Source organism: Sceloporus occidentalis, unplaced genomic scaffold, assembly GCF_023333645.1.
Source record: "Sceloporus occidentalis isolate IW3139 unplaced genomic scaffold, rSceOcc1.0.p SCAF_70, whole genome shotgun sequence".
Taxonomy (NCBI): domain Eukaryota; kingdom Metazoa; phylum Chordata; class Lepidosauria; order Squamata; family Phrynosomatidae; genus Sceloporus; species Sceloporus occidentalis.
Genome location: NW_028317050.1, coordinates 1784318 through 1810196, shown reverse-complemented (window position 1 = coordinate 1810196; position 25879 = coordinate 1784318). Strand labels below are relative to the sequence as shown.

The 25879-nt window shown below is 41.1% G+C and overlaps 1 protein-coding gene across 1 annotated transcript in view; it reads left to right on the top strand.

The window, feature by feature from the left end:
• The window catches only part of LOC149286330 (sulfotransferase 2B1-like), a 35607-nt gene extending 13089 nt beyond the window's left edge, over window positions 1-22518 (top strand). Inside the window, exon 5 of the mRNA XM_089494235.1 lies at window positions 22447-22518. Within this exon, the coding sequence (XP_089350361.1) occupies window positions 22447-22518 (72 nt within the window). The remainder of the gene's footprint in view (window positions 1-22446) is intronic.
• The last annotated feature ends 3361 nt before the right edge of the window (window positions 22519-25879 follow it).

Sequence of the window (25879 nt, the reverse complement as noted above, 5' to 3'; positions counted from 1 at the left end):
CCCCAAACAGCTTGTCAATTTCCCCCACTCAGCTATCTATGCCATCTTTGTCCCAAAACAGGTTTCAGTGCCTCCAAACAGCCTGCCTATTCCATCTTTGCTAAACGGCTTGTCAATCCCACCAAATAGCCTGCCCATGCCAACTTTGCCTCCCCCAAAACTTACACAAGCACACGTACACATTCATACTCACATAAACTCACACACACTTATGCATACATTCACATTCTAACGTATATTCCCACATATGACTTCCCTTACCCTTCCAACCTATAGCTCACTCCCTCACTCTTGAACCCTCTTACCTAACCAACAGCTTTCTCTCTGGCATTTGCACACTGTGCAAACAGCTTTGCTTTTACTGCCGGGTCACATCTGTCAATTACTGCCGTGCAGGATATGACATCATATTTGGTGCTGCGCTGACTGGCTGACAAGGGTGGGGGCCTACCGGGAAATCTCCTGGTGTCCCAGTACAGTATCTGTATTCTCCACCATATGTGACAAACCTGCACTTGCCAGTGCAGGTCTGTCTGGGATCTTTGGTATCCACATAGTGGTTTGGGGAAATTAAGTTAAGATATTGAGGCTTTCAATTGTGGCTTACAGAGAGCTGTAGTACAGTCAACACAAAAAAAAATCCCTACTTCTCTGAGTCCTTCAACATTGATCACTTCCCACAGTTCATCAGCTTATCCACACTGTCCAAACAGCACAAGTTCTGAGTTTGTCAGCTTCTCCCCTAGCTACTATGGTCCCTAATAGGCTCCGAGCTCATGGACCTCTTCAGTTATATAAGTGTATGTAAAGAGGCATCAGGGCTTGGCATAATAGAAAACCCAGCCTGGACACTTTGTTTGATCATGGATTTGGATGTATGTTTTGGATGATTGTCCTGCTGGAAAATCCAACCATGGCCTGTTCCAAGCTTTCTGGCAGAGATGATCATGATATAATGTATCCTAACAAAACATCCAGGTCCTCTGGCAGAACACAAGCCCCAATAGATTAAGGAGCCACCATGATATTTAACCGTGGGCATGAGGTACTCACTATGTGCACCTCTGGTGTTTATTGCCAAACACCTCTATTTTGGTTTCATTTGATCATAGAACTCCATCCCATTTGAAGTTCCAGTACTGTCTAGCAAACTGTTTTTTGGATGAGTAGGTAACGTTGGATTGTAGTTTTGGAGGCTTTCTGACCGCAAGGTGCAACTAAGTTCAGCAATTTTCCAGCTGTCATCTTTGGAAATTTTTATTGGCAACTTGAACCATCCTCTTCAGTGTGTTGACACAATATAGACACAAATGATGCCAATATTAATTCACTCTTTTTTGATGCATCTCGGCATCAGGCTGTTAATATTTAACTTGACAGGCAACTTAACTGCAAATCAACCCTTTGCACTATCATCCCCACTGACAGTATCACCATTAGATAAAGAACATGCTTTTACCTTGGGAGCAGCTGAAAAAAACTTATTTAACATCATTCCTGGACCCCCCCATGCACACAAACATTTAGTGGGTATATAGCTTACTTACAGTGCAGGGTGGTTGGCTTTGTATAGTCTTATATTTGTGGATATGGAAAGTGCTATATTTTGAAACAGTAAACATGCTAAATTATTAAGTCATGAATAAGATTAGACTGATTGATGATGGTTAAGTAGTGCAAGTATTTTTTTCTTAGAACATACACGAATTAGCCATAACAATATGACCACCTGCCTAATATTGTGTTGGTCACCTTTTTGCCTCCAAAACAGCCCTGACCCGTTGAGGCATTGACTTCGCTAGACCACTAGACCACTTTTGGTAGGTCATTTTCCAAAACTATTTTTTTCTAAATTAAACTTGGATTTACCCAGAAGTGGTTAGGCTCTACATCCTTGACCCTAGTTTAGCCACCAGTAACAAGGACAAGAGACAGATAATTATTTAGATTGTGAGACGCCACATGGCTTTCTTAAATAAATACTACATGGTGACACTCAAGTTTATTAACATACTTAAAACTGTACCATGTACCTCTGTTAACCATTAACATATCCATAAGGGTATTGAGTTTATGCTATAATTTCCCTTGTTTGAAGGTCACCACCATTAACCCCTTTATTATTTCTTAAATTTTGAAAACTGTTACCAAATACTTAATCCCACTCATGAGGCATTGGTGCACGGTGCTGTACCAATATTGCCTATAAGACACAACTCTACACCAGTAGGTGAATCAGTACTTTTAGTAAAGAATGATCCATAATTTTAGTTTAGTCTGACATATAGCTCATGCCATATTACACTCATTATATATCTGGCGAAATGTTTTCTGTATTCTAAAGGAATAAGTTATAAAGTCCCTAAATAGAAACTCCAAGTCCAAGTAATGAATTTTCAGATTATCTGAGTAAAATAGAACTGTGGCAAGAAGGTGCAATCACTGTGCATCAATAATGGACACCACGCTGGTACCACACATTATAGTGCATGTTGTTACTATGAAAATTGGACTGGCCTTTCACTGTAAAAATCTTCCAACACTTCAAGATTTAATTATCAGTATTCTCTATTTATAACAACATTTACATATATTTTTGTCTTTTGCTACATATGCATGACAAATATAAGAAAAAATGTCCTTTTTTTTAATGCATTTTTTAAGCATTGTCAAGTAAGCTTAAAGGAATTGTATTGGTCTTCCTTCTTGGTGCCCAAATTATGCATAGGGGGTGTCAGGCCACTACCTGTTTTTTAAGTAATGTCTGAGATGATCTCCATGCTTCCCATGGGGTATTTGTATAGTTTTAACCCACCAGCCTATTATAGGATGGTGGGTAAGATTGGTATATGTGGGATCTATTTACCCAAAGGTTAGTTATTTACCCTCTACCCTACTGCAGTGGGGGAAGACGGTGGACAATTGTTGCCTACTTTTTTTTTAAATTACTTAATCTCTTTGAGTTGTTGGCAAATATACATGAGTTATTTCAAAAAACTTGCCCTCTTGCACCTCGCAAAATATCAGTCAATATACGAGTTGAATTGGTTCAACCAAATTAACTCTTGACTGACCACTTAAATTCTTGTATAACATGTGCAGATGGAACAGTGATTGGCTATTGTTGGTCTTCCCAGGTTCTCCAGGCAGCCAACAACAGTCATTCTAATCACCAATTACAAAGCAAAAGCTACTTGTATTAGAGAATGTAACATTAACCCTGCCTTAAAATTTATATCAATGAAACAAGTAGGCATGTATCAAACAAGCTAAACCAATTAGCCTTTGCAGTGCAGTATTACAATATATACCACCTGTAAAAATATTGGAAAGCATTATCTAATGTCTGCTCGTCTCTGCCTCTTCCATTGGTGTTTAATTGATCATCCCTCACTACCAAGGGGACACAGAGGTTAGGAGGTGTCAGACGAAACCCCCGTGATGGCCCGCCACTTGATTCAGCGTTTCTCCTGGTGATGTCGTTCTTGAGCTTCCAGACCCTACCCATTGTTAAAGTTCCTTCCAGATTTCTTCAGTCTGGCTTGGTCCTGTTTTTGTTATATTCATCTTAGCTGTCCCTATCATATCTCCAAATGAGGGTTTCAAATATTATGGCAAACAATATTTTTTTCTCTTTACTTCCTCATCACAGGCTATTTGGCCATATTTAACCCCTACCCTTCTGAGCTTACTGTGAGTTGTCTACTTTTTAAAATCACTTGCATACATTCTCCAGGAAAAAAATGTGAGATTAGTTATTTTTGGCAAGTGTAAGTGACATTGGCTTTCAGTTTGTGAATTACACTTTTTTGCCCGTATTGTGCAAATTTGCTGCTGCAAACTCATATGTTTTTCCAACTCATTAGCACTCACTGTTTAGTGAATAGACCCAACTGTTGCTCATAGTTGTAAACCACTGAATGCTGAAGGATCTAACCATTTAAATCATTCTGAATATCATAACTATCTATATCTAAATTTCTAAATATCATACTGTACAAATACATCCTTTTTAGCGAGACTACGTAGTTCTGACACATTTCCACGCAATAAATTAGTCGATTCTAACAGAAGCATGAATTCCATGATGTGTATAAAACAGGGGAAATATTGTTAAATAAAAGGCTAAATATACAAAAGAAAAACCAGTGATTAGCTTCTGTCCAACACTAGTCTTTCCAGTACGGAATGTATTTCCGTTAGAATTTATTTGTTAACTTGCATTCTTCTTTTTAGGTATCTTACTGTTGGTTTCCAGGGAAGGTGGAATATGGTTATATTTAATAGCGGCATTAGTTGCCAAAAACAAATAATTTTGGCCCATTTGCACATGTCTAGTGTTCAGATGCATATAAAATGGATACATACACACAGATGATTGGAGTTTGCATTCATGACCACAATGTCAGATACATTTCTGTCAGTTATGCTAACTATTTATAAACCATATTCAGTACCTTTCGGTCTGTTTGCCTGTAGCTTTCTGTTGCCTGCTCGTAGTGTAATATTGATTTGGATTGACGTACACGAGTTTGGACTACACTCTTTGATTATGTTTGATCTTAACTTGTTACCTCATTAAAAATGTGCTATGTTTCAATCCATGAATATTCCTGACCTTGCTATTGGAGATCCTTTTGGAACCTTTCAGAAATCAGCTCAGTCTGCTGCAATTGTATGGACGCTCAGCCCCCGGAGAACTGTTATTATTGCTGCATGTTTTAGCTCGGCTCGATTGCTTAATTCTAATAATTTAGATCCTCAGACAAATAGAAACCATGCATGCTGCAGATGACAGACCCCTATATAGCGCTGAACCGATACCTCTGCTCCGAAGGACTTAAACAGCATACCAGAAGACTATAAAGGGGAAAACACCTACACTTAATTCTCAGCTGATCCTGTGGCTCTGAACTCCTTCCTAATAACCTGTCTATGTCTGTTTATGAACCTCAATTTTCTCACACCTGTCCTCATCATTCTCTATGAAGACTCCGGGAGTACTTTGAAGATACTTGTGAAGGCTTTATTCGTAGATCTACACACAATGGTATATAGGCACATATACAACAAGTAAAATCGCCTGGTGCGTTTCACACATCAGTTCTGAGGTGCCACCACTCCCTCACTACTTTCTTCTCACCTTTTCTTATAACAAGGACATCTCCCCCCCACCTCTTCTTGCAAATGGTAATCTTTCTGCCCCTACAATTCCCGCTCCCATCTTCATTTGCTCTTTCTTTTTCTGATCCTAGAATCGGGGGAGATCTCCTTAAACCCAGAGCCTCCGTCATGATCCCTTCTTTTCCCTCTGAAGGTTAAACCTCCAGAAACCATAACAACCTTATGCACATACCCTGCCACCCCTCATGCCCTCCTTTCAACTTTTGCTGTCTGGAATGCCCGTTCTGTGTGTAGTAAACAGCAATACAAAATAATGTAACCTCTAGTTCCCTGTACCTTCCCACTGTAACTGACTTGTAACTGTAACTGACTTGGCTATCCGCCTTTGACATTTCTTCCTCTCAAATTCAACCCTTCTACCTAACCTTCCTTCTCTTGTTCCAAAAGAAGGCAAAAAAACCCTAGTTAAGCTACTTCATCGATGATGTGACACTGCAATATCTACATTGGAAGGCTTACCTTAAAAAATTACTTTCTCACTTTTTAAACAAAAAACTTTTACTCATCTGCAAAAACGAATGAAAAAACCTGCTAAATAGATTTTACTATTTGTCCTGAGTTTAGAAATACCCAATGTTTTTATGTTTTTTTGCTTTTTTCTGCACGTTATGGGCAATAACTACAGGTAGCGTTTTGCTATTTCAAAACCTTTTTTTTCTAAATCTGGTAATTCTTCCCCCCATGTGCCATTTCGGGTATCTTTGAAGCCGGCCAATGCAATTTACCCCATCAAACCATATATTTTTAAAAACTAGACACTCCAAGGTATTTGAAATGCTGGTATTTTAACCCTTTCCATGCACTAATTTTACCACCAGCCTTTGTGAAACTTTATGGTAGTACATTTTTTTTTTAATAGCGGCGATGCAGCTATTTAACGGCAGCCCGTACGGGCATTGTCGTTATCTCGTTGCACGGCAACCCCGTACATGTACGTGGATTGTCGTTAACGGGTTAAAGTTCTCCCCAGGCGGCATTATGTCTTGGGCCGGCCCTGGTGGGTACACTAAATGAGTGAGGAGAAAATTACATCTAAACACGAGCACCGCAAAAGTGTTAAAACAGCCTCGGTCCCAAAGGGTACAAAAGGTAAAAAAAACAGCCTGGTTCTTAAGGGGTTAAGGACATGTTCCCACATCATGAGTAAAGGTAGTTCGGTGGCATATTTTCGTATCTTGATGAACTACATTGATCCTTGCATACCATGAAAAAATATGTGAACTGTCATTTACAAAGTACCTATATCTCTATAGCATACATTTTTAAGAACAGTTTACCACACCTGGGAACTTCTGGGCTCCGGCTACTTGGAGCCTTCCCTTTCGGGACACGGCCAGGACTGCACACTGACAACAGCGGGCGAACATGTGATGTAGGGGGTGTTCCCACTGACGGCAGCGGGAAACACCCCCATTTAAAGGAAAAATTGGCGGGGAGCGGGGCGTGTCAAGACCTCGCTCCTGTAGGCAATCTCAGGGTCAAACCAGTTCCCAGGTATGCAGCTTACATGTTTAAAATAACACATGCTGATCCTAGAATGTAATATTTTTTTACTGTTTATGTCAGTCCATATCCCTTATTGACTGCTAAACTAAGTATAGCATAGAAGCTATGGGGGGGGGTGCCACATACAGGATCCACCCCAGGTACCAAATACTCTAGGTTTGCCCATGCCGCAGATAAAAGATTCACCAAAGACTTCATTTAGAACTCTTGCATTTCCATTATATTTATGTAGTGTAGATACTTGTAGACATTGTATAATATTTATTACATTTTACTTTATATGTTTTTAACCCTGTCTATCAGATTTCTGTAATATTACTCTTATTTCAATCTGCATATTTTATCACAAAGGATTAATCGTAGAAACTTGAATGGTGGTTGGGATCTTCAGAGTGAATCCCAATTTAGTTGTAAGAACTGATTTCATTATTCCTGTTGGGGGTCCTTCCCCCTCAAGAGAGGACATTGTACATAAACATACTGGCAGACCACTTTGCACCATGAACTGTGTGCATTTAAAGAAAAAGTTGCTTACAAGAATATCGTGAAGAATAATGTGATCACTCTTTGTTCCACTGAATAAAATGGAACTTTTTCATCTAAAAATTTTGCACTAGCAAATGTTTTGATTGCCTTATGTTTAATGTAGGGCCTTTTAACACTTTTGCTTTCTGGCATTTTAATATAGTTATTTGCATGGCAAATAGTGTGACTCGGGTATGTATAAGGGGTGCGTGTGGGTATAAGAGCTCGACCACGAGATAAACTATATGGGGCTGGTCTCCAAATGTTTCCAGGGCTGCTTTTCACTCCCGGTCCGGCCCTGTATCCCGGCATACAACACTGAAGCCGTGCCCACCGCCTTCCACGCTCACTGCACCGGAAAGACACAGAAGAAGAAGAGCCAAGAGGAAGAACGAAGAGGAGGAAGAAAATGAGCTGTATCGAGAAAAGTGACAGAGGAAAGGTAGGAGAACATTCAGTAAGAGTGGATTAGTAAGTGTGTGAGAGTGATGGGTGTTATGCTATAGTTTATGTTGAATGTTTGTGAATGAATGTTTGTGAATGAGTGTGTGTCTGATAAAATGGATGTGTAAGTGTGGGGGGATAGCATGGCATAGGGAGGCTGTAATCACACTCCTATCATGCCCAGATCCAGCATGTACTGGCTGCCTGGGCATGAAAGGAGTGTGATTGCTGTTAGCAATTATATATATATGTACAAGTGACATTTTTTTTCCTGAGCCAGTCAAGTATTGTTTAAACACACACGGAAGGGCAGAAGCATCACAGATCACATAACATCTTGTTATATTTTTGCTGCTTGAGTGATGTGTGGTTGATTGGTGGATAAGCCTAATGTGTGATAGATGTGATGAGAGTGATTTGTGGTAGGTGTGAGAGAGTGGGGTGTTATGTGTAATACCTGTGAAGTAGTGAGGTGTTGCATGTGTTGGGAATGAGGTGTAATAGTCGTGAATGAGTGCAGTGTTATGTGTGATTAGAGTGAAGTGTGATAATAAAGTAAAATTTTAGGATGTTTTGGTCCATCTTTCTTGGTATGTGTGCCTTCTACTGCATATATTGTCTACAGGGTGGAGAAAGAAAGGGACCTAGAGGGCCACTCAGATTTACCTATCCAAATGCCAGAAGGTACCAGCCCTCCCATGGTTGATACCATGTGTATCGGCAAAGACCAGCACCAGACACTCTACCAACATACTCATAGATGTAACACACATTTTAATTTTCAATACAGAACACACAGTCTCAAAACCATTAATATGCTTTATTATTTATTATCAACAACCATATGAATTATAACACAGTGCTATACTAAATACTCCAGCGCTGCTGTCATCATCAAGTACTCCCTTTAGATGGCTGAGTGGCGCTGTGCCTTGTGTTTGTGGTTTTTAACTGCACCACTTCGGTATTTATGTCCAGCAGGCACTGATGACATTTTATAAATCTGCTTGATGGCTTCTGCTGTAGGAATTGCAAGAAAGGCCAATGGTTTGGGCTGCACCGGGGCAAGACCTGGTAATCTGGAGTAAATGGTTACAAACTTGTGTGAGAGATTGCACACCTATAATGTTTTTTGATACCATTCTGTAATAATGTCTTACTTTAAAGAATTTTGTAATTTGTAACCCCTGTACTTCTTTATAAAAATAATATCACGGAATAAGGAATAGCAAAAAGTGTCTGAAAGTGCAGGTGTGTGGAAGGGGAGATAATATTTGGCTATTTTACCATAAAATAGTTAAACCTGTGTCTTCATACAAAGTGACCAAATACTATATATCACTGTGTAATATGATGGTGCTATTTGAAGCAAATAATAATAATAATAATATAACTGAATAAGTAAAGGGCCAATCACAGAAGACTCTGACATTTATAACATAGATGTCGCCTTTTACAATTATTTTAAAGACATAAGAACAGCTGTGATGCATATTTATGGAGTGGTCAACTAAATGTACAATTACTTGCTCTGGAAAAAGGTTGTCCCTCCTATTGCCTCCTAAGAATCGTATCCAAACAAGACAAAATAATGTATTACATAAAAGGAACAGCACATACTTTGGCACAGCCTGAGGCTCCTTCGTTGGAGTAGTCATCCTACTCCCCTGCATAGGCACTATCTGCCGTCGTGGTGGTAATTCCGGCTTGAAGGGCAGGTATCTCGGGCATCTACAAGTAACAGATAAAGATTTTGAGTTGTGAAAGGGCAAGCGAACTGGGTATCTAGCTGTTATAAATGTGGTATTATCCAGCTGCGAAGACAGCGTGACTACATAGTTACTCCATATACGCCACTCCAATTTACCCCATCAAACCATTAATTTTTTTAAATTAGACACCCCTTGGGTATTTGAAATGCTTTTATTTAAATTTTTCCACGTCAGGATTTTTGGGAAGATACAGCGCTAATTTTAGCACTTGCTCATAATAATAAACTTTATTTTTTTATTTTATTTATTTTACTCTTTTTGGGCTTTTTTTTTTACATTTTGCTGGAACTGGATAGTTCCTCTAAAGCATAATAATTTTTAAATGTTACCATGTTTTTTTTAAGCTTTTTCTTTTTTTCCTTTTTTTTTAAAATTTTTTTTATTTTTTTTTTAACTATTTTACTAATCACATAGTGATTAGAAAGCTGGGCTCCGTTGACTTGTATGGTTGAATGCAGTACCTGTATTCAACCTGCAAGTGGAGCCAGAGTTCTCTAGAGGGTCTGGAGACTGTCTAGCGAACTTTTTCAACTTTATTTTTTTTTTTCCCGGGCCGCCGCCATCTTGCGGATGGTGAAGACTGCGTGCAGCTGCGACCGCTCTCTGGAGCGGTCACAGTCCATCAAGAGGTAAGTGTTTGGTGTCTCTGGCATTCCAGCGACACCATTGAAGTTTAGGAGGTGATCGTTGATCGCCTCCTAAACGCTTTTAAAACGGGCGTTACAACAATGTATGGCGGCTGTTGACGCCCGGGGGAGGGGCCAGACATGGCCCATCATGCCGATCTCGGTGTTGCTGAATGCCTCGACATCGAGGCATTACAGCAACACCGTTTAAGCTTAGAAAGTGATCATTGATCACTTTCTAAGCTTGTTTAAGCTTGTTTAAGTCTGATGACGTGTCAGGCACGTCATAGGTCATCATATTAAAAAAGTATAAAATATGGTGAAAAATGTAGAAAAAAAATGACTGTTTCTAACTTTTAGTTGAAAAATCTTTTACTCATCTATAAAAGGTAATGAAAACAACCTGCTAAATAGATTCTACTTAAGGTATTTTAACTCTTTGCATGCACACATTTTACCACCAGAATTTTTTCAAAGTTTGCAGTAGTATTTTTTTGTGTGTATTTTTCCCCCACACACCTACTTTATGTATGAATTTACAGCTCCTGGTTTATGCCGCTGTCACACGACACCCCAATATGTGTTAAGCAACATCTCCTGAGCGCATACCCCACAGTGATACCCCACATGCATGGATTTGTCTTTTTTGGGGGGAACTAAAAGGCCACATTTAGTACGTATGCATTTTTCTAATTGGAAATTAGATGTGTGAAACAATCTCCAGTGTAAACCTAGCAAAGGGGTTCATTTACTAAAGAGAGACATTTCGTTTCAAATGTTTCACTCCACTTTTCATTACGAAGGGCCACCACTGGCAAGAGTCTCCATCAAGATGGTCTGAGCTGACCCCGATAATGCATAATTCAATGAGTGAGAAGACTTGGTAAAACCAGCAATATTTCTTCTATGCATTTTGCAGGGCCAGATCAATGGGTCTGGACCTTTATGATTTATAATGAAATCAAGGATTTTAAACCACAACTCTCTAAGTGCTTAATCTTTATAGAGACTCATGCTCAGTCTCCTAAAGCAGCGATTACAACTTCCAGTTTAGGCTTACAGTGGATTCCAATTCAGTCTTTACTGAGGATTTAGCAGAAATGAAAGTAAATTAGCATGAAATGGCCTAGATTCCAGAACTAAACTCCTCTGTTACTATTTTAATGTAAATTTTCACCTTATTTCATCCATTAGGCCTGGACAAACAAGATTTCGAGAGAGAGATGGCTGAAGGATATTATCGAAAGCAAGATTATGATGATGGACAATATCACATTTTAACTGCGCCCGCATTTCGAACTGCACTCTTCATAAAATACAAACAAAAACCCCTGCTTCTTAAAGTAAGGAACCAAAAAACAAGGAACAAATATACACAGTGGCTATGTCAAGAGGTTTATCAATTATTTTTACACCCTGACACTCTACATTTGGCTATGTATCCCATTTTATTATATGTGTGTATAATATATTTAAAAAGTGGGTCACCAGATGGACAATAAAATTCTAGACACATGTTGCTCTGTCTGTTTTGTTGGAGCTTGCCGTTTGACGTTGGGAGGGCTTTGGACTCCTCTATTATGTTGCATCCAGGTTTTGTGTGTCTGAAGCTGTCACGGTGACATGAATTTGTTCCATATTTTGTATTTTCTCTTTAACTTGCAAAAAATAAAGAACTACTAAAATGAATGATGCAATTTATTAAAAAGTTTATTTTACAGAATATTAATAGCAGATTCAATTACAACATATTACTTAATGATATCTTGTACTCGACTGCTCTACAGTGGTGATGTAGTATGTTTAAGACCTTGTACCCCCCACCAGTGGCGTCGGCAGGGGGGGGCCAGAGGGGGCCATGGCCCCCCCTACATCATGCTGTGCCCCCCGGTGTGCCCCCCAATTGAAACGCCGTCTTTTTTTTTTAATCGATCTGGAGGAGAGAGAGAGGCGCCGAGCGGTCGCTGAGGAATAAGTTCTCAGCGACCGTTCGGCGCCTCTCACTCTTCTCCGCAACCACGAGGCCTCTGGCTTGGTCACAGTGCCGGCATTTCAAGCCGAGCGCCGGTATATGATGTCATATCCGGCGCTCAGCAATGAAGCCGCGCACACTGCGGCAGAACCAGGAAGACAGAGCCCTCGCGATCCCGCCGCTGGACTTCTACAAGCCCAAGGTAAGTGAACTTCAAAGGGGGGGGTTGAAAGTTAGGAGGGAGTTAGAGATTGAAAAGATGTAGATAGGAAGTGAGAAGAGGTAGATAGGGATAGATTGGGAGGGAGAGAGGGGGTAGTTAGGATAGACTGGGAGGGAGAGAGGGGGTAGTTAGGATAGATTGGGAGGGAGAGGGGGTAGATAGGATAGATTGGGAGGGAGAGGGGATAGATAGGATAGATTGGGAGGACTAAACTGCAGTCCTAAAGCTAGTGAGGATGGTAGTAAACACAGGGGTCTCCTAGTAAATCTAACTCACCTCAATATAGTCTTGACTAGATTCAGCTTGCACTGCCTAGGAACTACTCATAAGGGGAGATAGACATCAAGTCATAAACCCTGCCTAACTACCCAAACTATTCTCTGGACTGCCACATCTGAGACTCAGTCAGGAACATATATTATGTGCTTGCCGCACACACAATGTGGCTTCACACTTTCCAGCTTTAAATGTAAAGAAAACAGATCCCCTTTTCTCCTATTTTCATTGAGTAAGATGATTCCTCTAAAAAACATGTACTGATTTGTAATTGGTTTTAGTTTTTAGGGGTGGGGGGCAGTGGCGTCTCCAGCTTTCATATTTAGGGGGGGCACATGGGTGGCCAGGGACCAAAGTAGGGGGGCCAATTATAAAACGGTACATATACACTATATATATATATATATACACACACACACACGTTAGACGTGCATTTTTAACTACATAATATGCACTTATCTCTTTGAAGTAAAGACCGTGATTGAAATATGATTTCAAAATAACAGCTAAAGTGACAGTTATTTTTCATTCTTTAATATTAGCCCCTGCTGACAATATATATAAATATTAGACCCTGCTGCAGATATATAGAAATATTACACCCTGCTTCTGATATATATTAATATTAGCCCCTGCTGCGGATACATACTTGTCACGGAGCTGGCTAGTCCGACCGACTGCCTCCGCTGTTTTATGCTCCCTTAGCCTGGGACAACACACTTTCCCCGGTTCCCCAGTCACTAGCCGAGACTCAGTGTAGGGTAAAACCAAACGAAGACTGATTTATTTTAGACACACAGAGCTGGATATATCCAGCAAAACACACATTAACATAAAACAAGATATTGGGACACAAACCGCCCCCTTAATCTGCCTCTCAGAGACAACAGGGGCAGTAACGGGATTAACAATACAATAGGTGGGGGGAGACTGATTTATACAACATTAAACATCAAAGAATGGTGGTCACTCCCTGGTGACAGATCCTGGCTGTCTGCTGGAGATAATCCCCTCAGCCAGTGATGAGAGGATACTGCTGGGGGTAGCCACAGAAGCCTTTACAAACCCAGGGCCCATAGTCAATAGGGAGGAGGCTGGCAGTCAGGCTTCTCCAGTGGCCCCAGTGATGGAGGCTTCCGTCACAATTCTCCCCCCTTCGAATTGGACTGACATAGGATGAGACCCCAAACGGGTTGACTCCGTAGTCAGTCAGTTTATTTGGCCCATTAATGCCCTCCCAAAATTGGTGCTCCTGCTGCTGCTGGGGAGATGGGCCGGCTGCGCCATCTCCCGGGTACCGCTGGGGAGTGATGCCGCCTGCATCCCCTCCCTGGTGCTCCTGTTGCCGTTGAGGAGGGAGTTCCGGTTGATCCAGTCCTGGAATTAGGTTCTGCTGCTGGGGGGGCGGGTCGGCCACTGTATCTCCCTGAACTCCTGCAGCTTTGGTAGGTGCTGGGCAGAGGTCAGCGATGCTCTGCCTGGTTGCCAGCACTTCAGCTGGGGTTAGGGAATCTTGTGGGTCAGCCTGCCGCTGGGGAGGGAGGGCCGGTTCCTCTGCTCCTGGACATGTGAGCTGCCGCTGGGAAGATGGACCGGCTGTCACATCTCTCGGTTCTTCCCACTGCCGCTGGGGAGGAAAAACAAAATCCTCCGCTCCCGGACATGTGAGCTGCCGCTGGGGAGAAGGGCCGGCTGCCACATCTCCCTGGATCCCTGTAGTCATTGCAGGTGTGGGGCAGTAGCCAGCAGCGCTCTGCCCTGTTGCCAGCTCTTCAGCTGGGACTAAGAGATCTGGGCAGACTGCCCAGCATTCTGAGGCCCCCGGTGTCGAGACCGCAGTGTTATCCACCCCTCTTGGGTTAACATCCTCAGATGTAAAATCAGTTAGATCCACAATCTCTGGATATGGTTGTGGAGCACAGTCGCACAGCTCCAGTATCGGATCTGGATTAGCTGCCCAGTATCCCTCTGACTCAGGGGTGGAGACCGCAGTCCCATCCACCCCGCCTGAGTCAACACCCTCAGCTGACCACTCAATCACATCCACAAAATCCACACAATCCCTGGACACCGGGGCATTCTGTTGAACGCGGTCAAACAGTTTTTTATACGCCTTTTCCAGTTCCCACTCCTGTGTAATTAAAAAGTCTAAATCACCTTTAAGTCCTAGCGCATCTGGGAGGTCCCACTCCCTGAAATCCCGGATGTCCTCAATCCGCCACTCCGCTGTACTGCCGAAGTCTGGATCCTCCTGAAGACTATCCCATAATAATCCCGGGCCACCAAAGTCATAGCCCTCTGGAGAACATTCTTTCGCAGTTCCCCAATATGCTTGCTCTGTATACCACTGCAGAGCCCTATAGTGATCTTCCAGCTCTACCTCCTGTTGGACCAGCTTGTCCAATTCGGATACCCATTGCTCCTGGGGTTGCTGTCCCAGGAAAGACATACGTAGTTCCCGCTGGTCTCTAATCTTTTGTTCGGAGCTTGGAAGACACTGACCCCGGCGTATAACAGCCCTCTGCCATACTGACCGTCGAACCACTTGCCTCAGGTTCTGGTATTGTTCTGTAGGCAAAGCAGTGGTGTAGCAGGAGAGGATAACCCGCAGCAGTCCCTGGAATTCGGATACCACATCCATGTCCTTGTCAAGGCGACCGAAGTCTGCCGTCCTGTCGGTCAATCCCGGTAGAGTGTCCCTCAGACTAAGAAGAAATCCCGCCGCTTGCCACCAATGTCACGGAGCTGGCTAGTCCGACCGACTGCCTCCGCTGTCTTATGCTCCCTTAGCCTGGGACAACACACTTTCCCCGGCTTCCGTCACAATACTTATATTATACCCTGCTGCCGATATACATAGAAATTATACCCTGCTGCCAACATATATTAATATTAGCCCCTACTGCCGATATATATTATTAGTCCTGCAGCCAATATATATAAATATTAGCCCCTGCAGCCAATATTTATTGATAATAGGCCCTGCAGCCAATATATATTAATATTAGCCCCTGCTGCCGATATATATAAATATTAGTCCCAGCTTCCGATATATATTAATATTAGCCCCTGCAGCCAATATATATTAATATTAGACCCTGCTGCCAATATATTTGCCACACTGACTGCAGCTCAGGGGAAGACAGTGAGAGTCAGTGCAGTGTTCCATCCTTCTGACTGCACCGTGACATTGAGAGGTCCTCTCCCCTGTAATCATCCCCAGAGTCCCTTTGTCCCCTCATTCACTAAACCATACCGCTCTTTTACTTACACCCTGTAGTTCAGGTATAGATCAAATAAACAACACATGGAAACAGCACATGCAACTGAATGAGATAAAAAAAAAACTGTATTTGCAGGTATACATAAATAATGTATGGAAACATAGCAGATACAGATCAACAGAATTTGACACACTATTTGACATCCAAACAACTATAAATCATTCTTTTTTATCACATTATTAAAATCCCAGAAATCAAAAAAGTTAAAAGGCCCAAATAAATTAAGGAGATTAGACATAATGGAAACTTCAACAAAACTTTTAGCCATTAATGCATCACAACCATCTTAGCGCTGCGTCACCAAATGAACACCTCATCACAGATAACACAATGCATACAGCTGCATATAACTAAGCTGAGTACCACTTGGTCTGTGAAGGCCTGTGAAACCAAAGGGGAATAGCGTCCTGTATACTGTAATCAAGAATTGAGTTTCACAAACTCTGAACCAACATCTAACTTTTAATAATATATTCAGATTGAAATAACACAAAACCTTTACCTTTCCTCTGATTTCTAGGCCTAGAAAGTTTTGTCCTCTGAAGTGACCACAAAATCTGGATAAATAAAAATTCCAAAGTTCTATTTAACCCTCTACAGCAAGTAAAGTGCCAGGAAACAGATGACCAAACTCATATCAGGACAGGCTCTTCCACACTGACACCCAAACACATACACCAGGACAGGCTCTGCTGCCACATGGACCCCCACATCAGGATGGGATAACCATATAAAATGCCTTCCACATTGCTTTGCTGTTTGTGTGTATTGACCCTTGTGTATTTGTGCCCCCCCAGCCACCCCCCTTTGTGCATTTTTGCAATACACCCTTGTGTATTGATTTATTTGATGCCCCCAGCCAACCCCCCCTCCCTTGTGTATTGATTTATTTGATGCCCCCAGCCAGCCCCCTCCCTTGTGTATTGATTTATTTGATGCCCCCAGCCAGCCCCCCTCCCTTGTGTATTGATGCACCAACCCTTTGTACTGGTTAATATAATGGCCCCCATACCCATGTGTATTAACCCCCCCCCCCCCCGTTTGTGTATTGATATATATGACATCCTTCTAACCACCCTGATGTGTAATTATGTCCCCAGCCACCATCTTTTTGTATTATTTAATTTTCCCAATGCAGCCCCCCCCTTGTTAATGTCCCTCCTTCTGTCACCTCCACTATTTATTTAAAATAAAATACTTTTTTTGCTGGCCTTCATTCTTCCACTGTAACACAGCAGACTGCTCTTCTCCCTCATGCTCTTCTCCCTGTCAGGCAGTGACAAGCAACTAGTGATGTCCGGATCATGAACGAATCGTTCATTTGATCCGGTTCTTTTTAGTGATCCGGATGAATCGGTTCAGTAGACTGAACGATTCATTTGTAGCGGTTCAGTCTGTGAATCATGCAGCTGTAACCTGATCCTAGAGCTGTGAGTCATCTGCAGAGCACTCAGACACAGACTCTGGGGTCAGGTTACAGCTCATTAATTCACACAGGAACGATGACTCATAGAGTCAGAGAGTCGTTCAAAGAGTCGAATGATCCGAAGAGTCGAATGATCCAAAGAGTCGAATGATCCGAAGATTCAAATGATTCGAATCTTACAGGGATCCGGATCTTACAAGGATCCGAATCTTACAGAGATTCGAATCATTCAGAGAATATTACTGATACCATACTTTTATAAAAAAATACATTAATAATGTTCACACTGCCCCCAGGATTTAGATTCCCCTGAGTTTGCCCCCCTTTACCTATAACTGCACCTACAGTTAACTTTATTAAATTAATTAAATTAACCCTCAGTCATCAGCATAAAATTAACCCTTATATCCCATCAACCATAACTGCCCCTGAAATTAACCGTAAAGATCCCATTAACCATAACAGCCCCTGAAATTACCCTAAAGACCCCATTAACCATAACGGCCCCTGAAATTAACCCTAAATACTCCATTAACCATAACTGCCCCTAAATTAATTGCATGTACTCCAGATAAATTACCTAATAAATTGGTATGGTTGATCGGGTCTTTAGTGTTAATTTAGGGGCAGTTATGCTTAATGGGGTGTTTAGGGATAATTTAGGGGCAGTTATGCTTAATGGAGTCTTTAAGTGTTAATTTAGGGGCAGTTATGATTAATGAGGTGTTTAGGGTTAATTTGGGGGCAGTTATGCTTAATGGGGTCTTTAGTGTTAATTTAGGGGCATTTATGCTTAATGAGGTGTTTAGGCTTAATTTGGGGGCAGTTATGCTTAATGGGGTGTTTAGGGTTAATTTGGGGGCAGTTATGCTTAATGGGGTCTTTAGTGTTAATTTGGAGGCAGTTATGCTTAATGGGGTGTTTAGGGTTAATTTGTGGACAGTTATGCTTAATGGGGTGTTTAGGGTTAATTTGGGAGCAGTTATGCTTAATGGGGTGTTAAGGGTTAATTTTAGGGGCAGTCATGGTTGATGGGGTGTTAAGGGTTAATTTTAGGGCCAGACATGGTTGATGGGGTGTTTAGGGTTAATTTAATGGTGAGGGTTAATTTAATTAATTTAATAAAGTTAGCTTAAGGTGCAGTTGCAGGTAAAGGGGAATGTAAATCCTGGGGGCAGTGATTATTAATGTATTATTTATAACAGTATGGTAATATTATCTGAATGATTAGAATCCCAATGAAGGCAGAGAGTCGTTCAAAGATCCGGATCTTACAATGATCCGGATCTTACAGTGATCCGGATCTTACAGTGATCCGGATCTTACAGTGATCCGGATCACTGTAAGATTCCGATCCCTGTAAGATCCGAATCTTTGAACGACTCTCTGCCTTCATTGACATCACTGGAGGCAGGGGGGAGGATTCATAATGAAAGGGGCGGGGCCAATCGTTAGTGTGCCTGCACGGAGTTACTGGAAAACAGTAACTCCTGTGAGTCACACAGAGTGATCCGAAGATTCGGATCATGAATCGGATCATTTCAGTGAACGAATCGAAATGATCCGATTCACTTTAATGATCCGAACTTCCCATCACTACAAGCAACTGTTCCGTAAGAGCCCGCCCCCTTCAAAGGGGCGGGACGAAGAGCCTCAGTAAGTGATTGGCATGCCGGCAATCCATTAAGTAGCCAGCGGGGGCGGTTTTACAGCCGCTTTGAAACTGTCAGCCGCATCGGCTGCATTTGGAGCTTAGTGTTCCGGCACACCGGGTCAATGGTATAGCGTTTCAATTGGGGGGGCACACTGGGGGGCACAGCATAATGTAGGGGGGGGGCATGGCCCCCTCTGGCCCCCCCCTGGCGACACCACTGGCAGCAGGGTCTAGTATTTATATTCATATTGGCAGCAGGGTCTAGTAATTATATATATATCGGCAGCAGTGGCTAATATTAATATATATTGGCTGCAGGGGCTAATTATATATATATTGGCTGCAGGGACTAAAAATAAATATTGGCAGTAGGGGCTAATATTAATATATACTGGTAGCAGGGTCAAATATTAGTATATATCGGCAGCAGGGTATAATTTTTATGTATATCGGCAGCAGGGTATAATATAAGTATATATCCGCAGCAGGGGCTAATATCAATATATATCCGCAGCAGGGGTTAATATTAATATATATCAGAAGCAGGGTGTAATATTTCTATATATCGGCAGCAGGGTCTAATATTTATATATATTGTCAGCAGGTGCTGAATGAGAAATAACTGCCTAACGTGTGTGTGTGTATATATATATATATATATATATATATATATATATATATATATATGTATATATAGTGTATATGTACCGTTTTATAATTGGCCCCCCTATTTTGGTCCCTGGACCCCCATGTGCCCCCCCTAAATATGAAAGCTGGAGACGCCACTGCCCCCCACCCCTAAAAACTAAAACCAATTACAAATCAGTACATGTTTTTTGGAGGAATCATCTTACTCAATGAAAATAGGAGAAAAGGGGATCTGATAATCAAATTTCTTTACATTTAAAGCTGGAAAGTGTCAAGCCACATTGTGTGTGTGGCAAGCACATGATTTATGTTCCTGACTGAGTCTCAGATGTGGCAGTCCAGAGAATAGTTTGGGTAGTTAGGCAGGGTTTATGACTTGATGTCTACCTCCCCTTATGAGTAGTTCCTAGGCAGTGCAAGCTGAATCTAGTCAAGACTATATTGAGGTGAGTTAGATTTACTAGGAGACCCCTGTGTTTACTACCATCCTCACTAGCTTTAGGACTGCAGTTTAGTCTTGGCATAGAGATGGTTATCTAATATTACATTTTTTCTAGTGAGATATGCATTAAAAGCTAAGTTTTGTTACACATTTTCTTTAGTTTTTTTTAAGTTTATCTTAAAATGACGCATACATATAAAAAAAAATAATTCTCTTTCAGTGACTAAAATTCAAATATGTTGGGTTGGAAAAAAGTGCTAAGACTCCAGAGATTGGGGTCTAATACGTCTAATACATCTAATACACTACCACTCATTACATAGCCAGACTTCTCAAATGATGCAATCTCGTCACTGCTTGGACGCATTTCTCCTCTTCTTGGGATACACTTTCCAGCCTTCACATACTCTGCCATGGCTGCACCTTCACCAGGCATCACAGCATGTCTGTAACTTTAAGAGGAAAAAATGTTTTAATGCACACAGGTAATCAAAGTATCATTCAAGGGTAGTCCAGTTTTACAAATGATTTAAGCGGATCCTGAAATCTAACATTGTTGTTTATTTGAGCAGCCATGATGTTCACAAATCTTCACTTGAACTCTCCTGTACAGATGACATCACAATGTAACTGTTACATGGAGCGGTTCAGTTACCTCTGTCGTGTTGCTTGCCAGAGACGTGAAAACTGTTGACTTGAGGAGATGTGAAAATGGAGATTGTTTTACATTTTTTGCTGACGGTATTCCGTTGGCTAATGAGGTGTATTTTTTCACCTAGAGACATAATCAAAAATTGTTCTAATAAGAGGAACAACAAATACCAGAAGAAGGAAAATCCCACTCAGCCTCCTTCAGCCAGGTAAGAGACAAGGTGATTGGGGTAACATATTGAGAGGAAGAAACATTAAATCCTGGAATGCAAAGGTTGTGAGAATAACCATTGGAATAATGGGGATGATTTACCTGACATTACAGTATGATAGCATGTCTCTATGCTGGTGTTTAATGTCGAAGGAGAAACTAGAATATTTTAAAGTCCGGCAGTAGAGGTTCCTTTGTACAATCATCAATCTCAGTTTGCTAATTAAATAGTGTTTCAGCATTCTTATGGGAACTTGATTGATCACATGTTGTTAAATCATTAATAGACACAATATTGTTTAAAAAACTCAAGTGACTAAAATGAACATTTTAAAATGCTTTACCTGGCTTTTTTCTTGGCTTTGATGGTCGTTTCTTTCAATGTCTATAGTGCCTGGATCCCATCTTATGTTGATTTGGGAGCGGAAAGTCCACCAGCGCCATCTGTTCCCATAAAGCTACGTCCCACTAGAAACATCTGTGGCACGGGACCCATAAGTCGGATGGGAAGTCTATTTGAAGAGAACAAAATGTAAGTGACAGAGAATTACCATTAACCTATATTAACTTTCTATGAAACATCTAATAAAGTATTATGAAAATACCCACAGTCAGCATTCTAGGTCATTAATAGTGTTCACCAAGAATCATTTCAGAATCACATTCATTCCCTATAAGTTGAAGAATTTTTACTTTTATATAATAGTTATTCTTTTCCAACATTGTGTCACGTTGCCCCCTGTATCTTCTCTGGTTTAAATCTTGTATGCTGTAAATGTGCTACGCATGGGTTCTCTCTCTGATGCCAAATCGCCCCCAAACACATAATATAGATTTTAAAGAAAACATATCTTTTTTTTGTTCAATATTATCTAATACTATTTGTTTGGCTCCAAATTAGCGGCTTGACCCTAGATCCAAATCCCCAGAGACGACTGACGCTGTCGAAGGCAAAAAAGGCAAAGCTGACATTTAAAGATGAAGGGCAAATGTTTAAAAGGCTGGTGATAGAAGCTCCTTTGGACAAACGTGGACCTGAGTTTACTAGGTAAATATTGTTTTAAAATTCTGATGCTAACTTGATTGATCGAATGGAGTTAAGCAGTTAATAGACTCAACATTGTTTTAAGATCTTAAAAGTGACATTTTTCTTAGCTTTGATGGTTGTTTCTTTCTATAGCTATAGAGCCCTGATCCCACCTCGTTTTGGAGTGAAACATCCACCAGCGATAACGGTATATCCCACTAAAAACAGGTGTGGCACAGAAATCATGAGCAGGAGTGCAATCCTATATGAAGAGAACCAAAGGTAAGTGTAGTGTGAAACACTAGACTAAACCAAATCTACACATTTTATAGCTATTTAACTTTCCTAGCTTCTTAGTCTGCTTGTGGCACCATAGCGTGATGTCAGGGCTCTGATGTCATATGCTCACTAATATCATTGGGGTATTACACCAGTTCTTCTATTGACACTGCATTAATATGGAGTAACTATGTAGTCACGCTGTCTTCGCAGCTGGATAATACCACATTTATAACAGTTAGATACCCAGTTCGCTTGCCCTTTCACAACTCAAAATCTTTATCTGTTACTTGTAGATGCCCGAGATACCTGCCCTTCAAGCCGGAATTACCACCACGACAGCAGATAGTGCCTATGCAGGGGATTAGGATGATTACTCCAACGAAGGAGCCTCAGGCTGTGCCAAAGTATGTGCTGTTCCTTTTATGTAATACATTATTTTGTCTTGTTTGGATACGATTCTTAGGAGGCAATAGGAGGGACAACCTTTTTCCAGAGCAAGTAATTGTACATTTAGTTGACCACTCCATAAATATGCATCACAGCTGTTCTTATGTCTTTAAAATAATTGTAAAAGGCGACATCTATGTTATAAATGTCAGAGTCTTCTGTGGTTGGCCCTTTACTTATTCAGTTATATTATTATTATTATTTGCTTCAAATAGCACCATCATATTACACAGTGATATATAGTATTTGGTCACTTTGTATGAAGACACAGGTTTAACTATTTTATGGTAAAATAGCCAAATATTATCTCCCCTTCCACACACCTGCACTTTCAGACACTTTTTGCTGTCCTTATTCCGTGATATTATTTTTATAAAGAAGTACAGGGGTTACAAATTACAAAATTCTTTAAAGTAAGACATTATTACAGAATGGTATCAAAAAACATTATAGGTATGCAATCTCTCACACAAGTTTGTAACCATTTACTCCAGATTACCAGATCTTGCCCCGGTGCAGCCCAAACCATTGGCCTTTCTTGCAATTCCTACAGCAGAAGCCATCAAGCAAATTTATAAAATGTCATCAGTGCCTGCTGGACATAAATACCGAAGTGGGGCAGTTAAAAACCACAAACACAAGGCACAGCGCCACTCAGCCATCTAAAGGGAGTACTTGATGATGACAGCAGCGCTGGAGTATTTAGTATAGCACTGTGTTATAATTCATATGGTTGTTGATAATAAATAATAAAGCATATTAATGGTTTTGAGATTGTGTGTTCTGTATTGAAAATTAAAATGTGTGTTACATCTATGAGTATGTTGGTAGAGTGTCTGGTGCTGGTCTTTGCCGATACACATGGTATCAACCATGGGAGGGCTGGTACCTTCTGGCATTTGGATAGGTAAATCTGAGTGGCCCTCTAGGTCCCTTCCTTTCTCCACCCTGTAGACAATATATGCAGTAGAAGGCACACATACCATGAAAGATGGACCAAAACATCCTTACTTTATTATCACACTTCACTCTAATCACACATAACACTGCACTCATTCACGACTATTACACCTCATTCCCAACACATGCAACACCTCACTACTTCACAGGTATCACACATAACACCTCACTCTCTCACACCTACCACAAATCACTCTCATCACATCTATCACACATTAGGCTTATCCACCAATCAACCACACATCACTCAAGCAGCAAAAATATAACCATGGGATCACATAACATCGTGTTATGTGATCTGTGATGCTTCTGCCCTTCCGTGTGTGTTTATACAATACTTGACTGGCTCAGGAAAAAAAATGTCCCTTGTACATATATATATAATTGCTAACAGCAATCACACTCCTTTCATGCCCAGGCAGCCAGCCGGACATGGGAATGATAGGAGTGTAATTACAGCCTCCCTATGCCATGCTATCCCCCCACACTTACACATCCATTTTATCAGACACACACTCATTCACAAACATTCATTCACAAACATTCAACATAAACTATAGCATAACACCCATCACTCTCACACACTTACTAATCCACTCTTACTGAATGTTCTCCTACCTTTCCTCTGTCACTTTTCTCGATACAGCTCATTTTCTTCCTCCTTTTTGTTCTTCCTCTTGGCTCTTCTTCTTCTGTGTCTTTCCGGTGCAGTGAGCGTGGAAGGCGGTGGGCACGGCTTCAGTGTTGTATGCCAGGATACAGGGCCGGACCGGGAGTGAAAAGTAGCCCTGGAAACATTTGGAGACCAGCCCCATATAGTTTATCTCGTGGTCGAGCTCTTATACCCACACGCACCCCTTATACATACCAGAGTCACACTATTTGCCATGGAAATAACTATATTAAAATGCCAGAAAGCAAAAGTGTTAAAAGGCCCTACATTAAACATAAGGCAATCAAAACATTTGCTAGTGCAAAATTTTTAGATGAAAAAGTTCCATTTTATTCAGTGGAACAAAGAGTGATCACATTATTCTTCACGATATTCTTGTGAGCAACTTTTTCTTTAAATGCACACAGTTCATGGTGCAAAGTGGTCTGCCAGTATGTTTATGTACAATGTCCTCTCTTAAGGGGGAAGGACCCCTCACAGAAATAATGAAATCAGTTCTTACAACTAAATTGGGATTCACTCTGAAGATCCCAACCACCATTCAAGTTTCTACGATTCATCCTTTGTGATAAAATATGCAGATTGAAATAAGAGTAATGTTACAGAAATCTGATAGACAGGGTTAAAAACATATAAAGTAAAATGTAATAAATATTATACAATGTCTACAAGTATCTACACTACATAAATATAATGGAAATGCAAGAGTTCTAAATGAAGTCTTTGGTGAATCTTTTATCTGCGGCATGGGCAAAACTAGAGTATTTGGTACCTGGGGTGGATCCTGTATGTGGCACACCCCCCCCATAGCTTCTATGCTATACTTAGTTTAGCTGCAGCTAATAAATGGATAGTTATTACACTTTGTTCTTTTGTCATGGAAGGACAATTTAAATGTAACAAAAACTTTTTAGGTTCGAAATCCAAGTTTACGCCATTATTTCTCTACCTTGTGTGGCAATTTCTTGCCAAAAGCTTAGTAATTTGTAACAGGACTCAGATATGAGTAAAATTTCCTTGGTCAGCCTCACATCTCCAGCACCTCTCTGACGCTTGCGGATACATTTTAGCTATTCTGGTGGGGACCAACGGTTTAGTATTTTGTAGTGCAGTTCCGCTGAGTTGAGACAGTGAACAGATTCTCTAACTGTCTTTAATGACTTATTCCAGTCTTCCCTGTTGGATGATAACTTTATCATCGTTCCATTTCTCCAGTGCTGGGTGTGTCGGGTTTTGTTTAGCTAGAGTCAGCAAAGTCATAGCTGATGACACCAAATTATTTTGTAATTGTAAACCTAACATTTGTTCTAATACCGTATTTGCTCGATTACGACCCTGATTATAAGACGACCCCCCAAAATCAAAATATTAATTTAGGAAAAAAACAAAAAGCCTGAACGTCCTCTTCTCACTCAGACAGAAACGCCGGCACCGCTCGTTGAAGAATGAAGCAGCCGCTCGCGCGCGCGGCCGCTTCATGAATATTGATGAGGCTGACCGCCGACTGGACGCGATCACGTCCCGGACGTCGGGGAACGCCCCCCCGGGCTATTTAAACCTCACTTACCGTTTCCTCAGTGCTCAGTTATACTGGTGCTTCCTGTATCTCGTGAGCTCCTCCAGTACTTCAGTTGTTTTCCTATTTA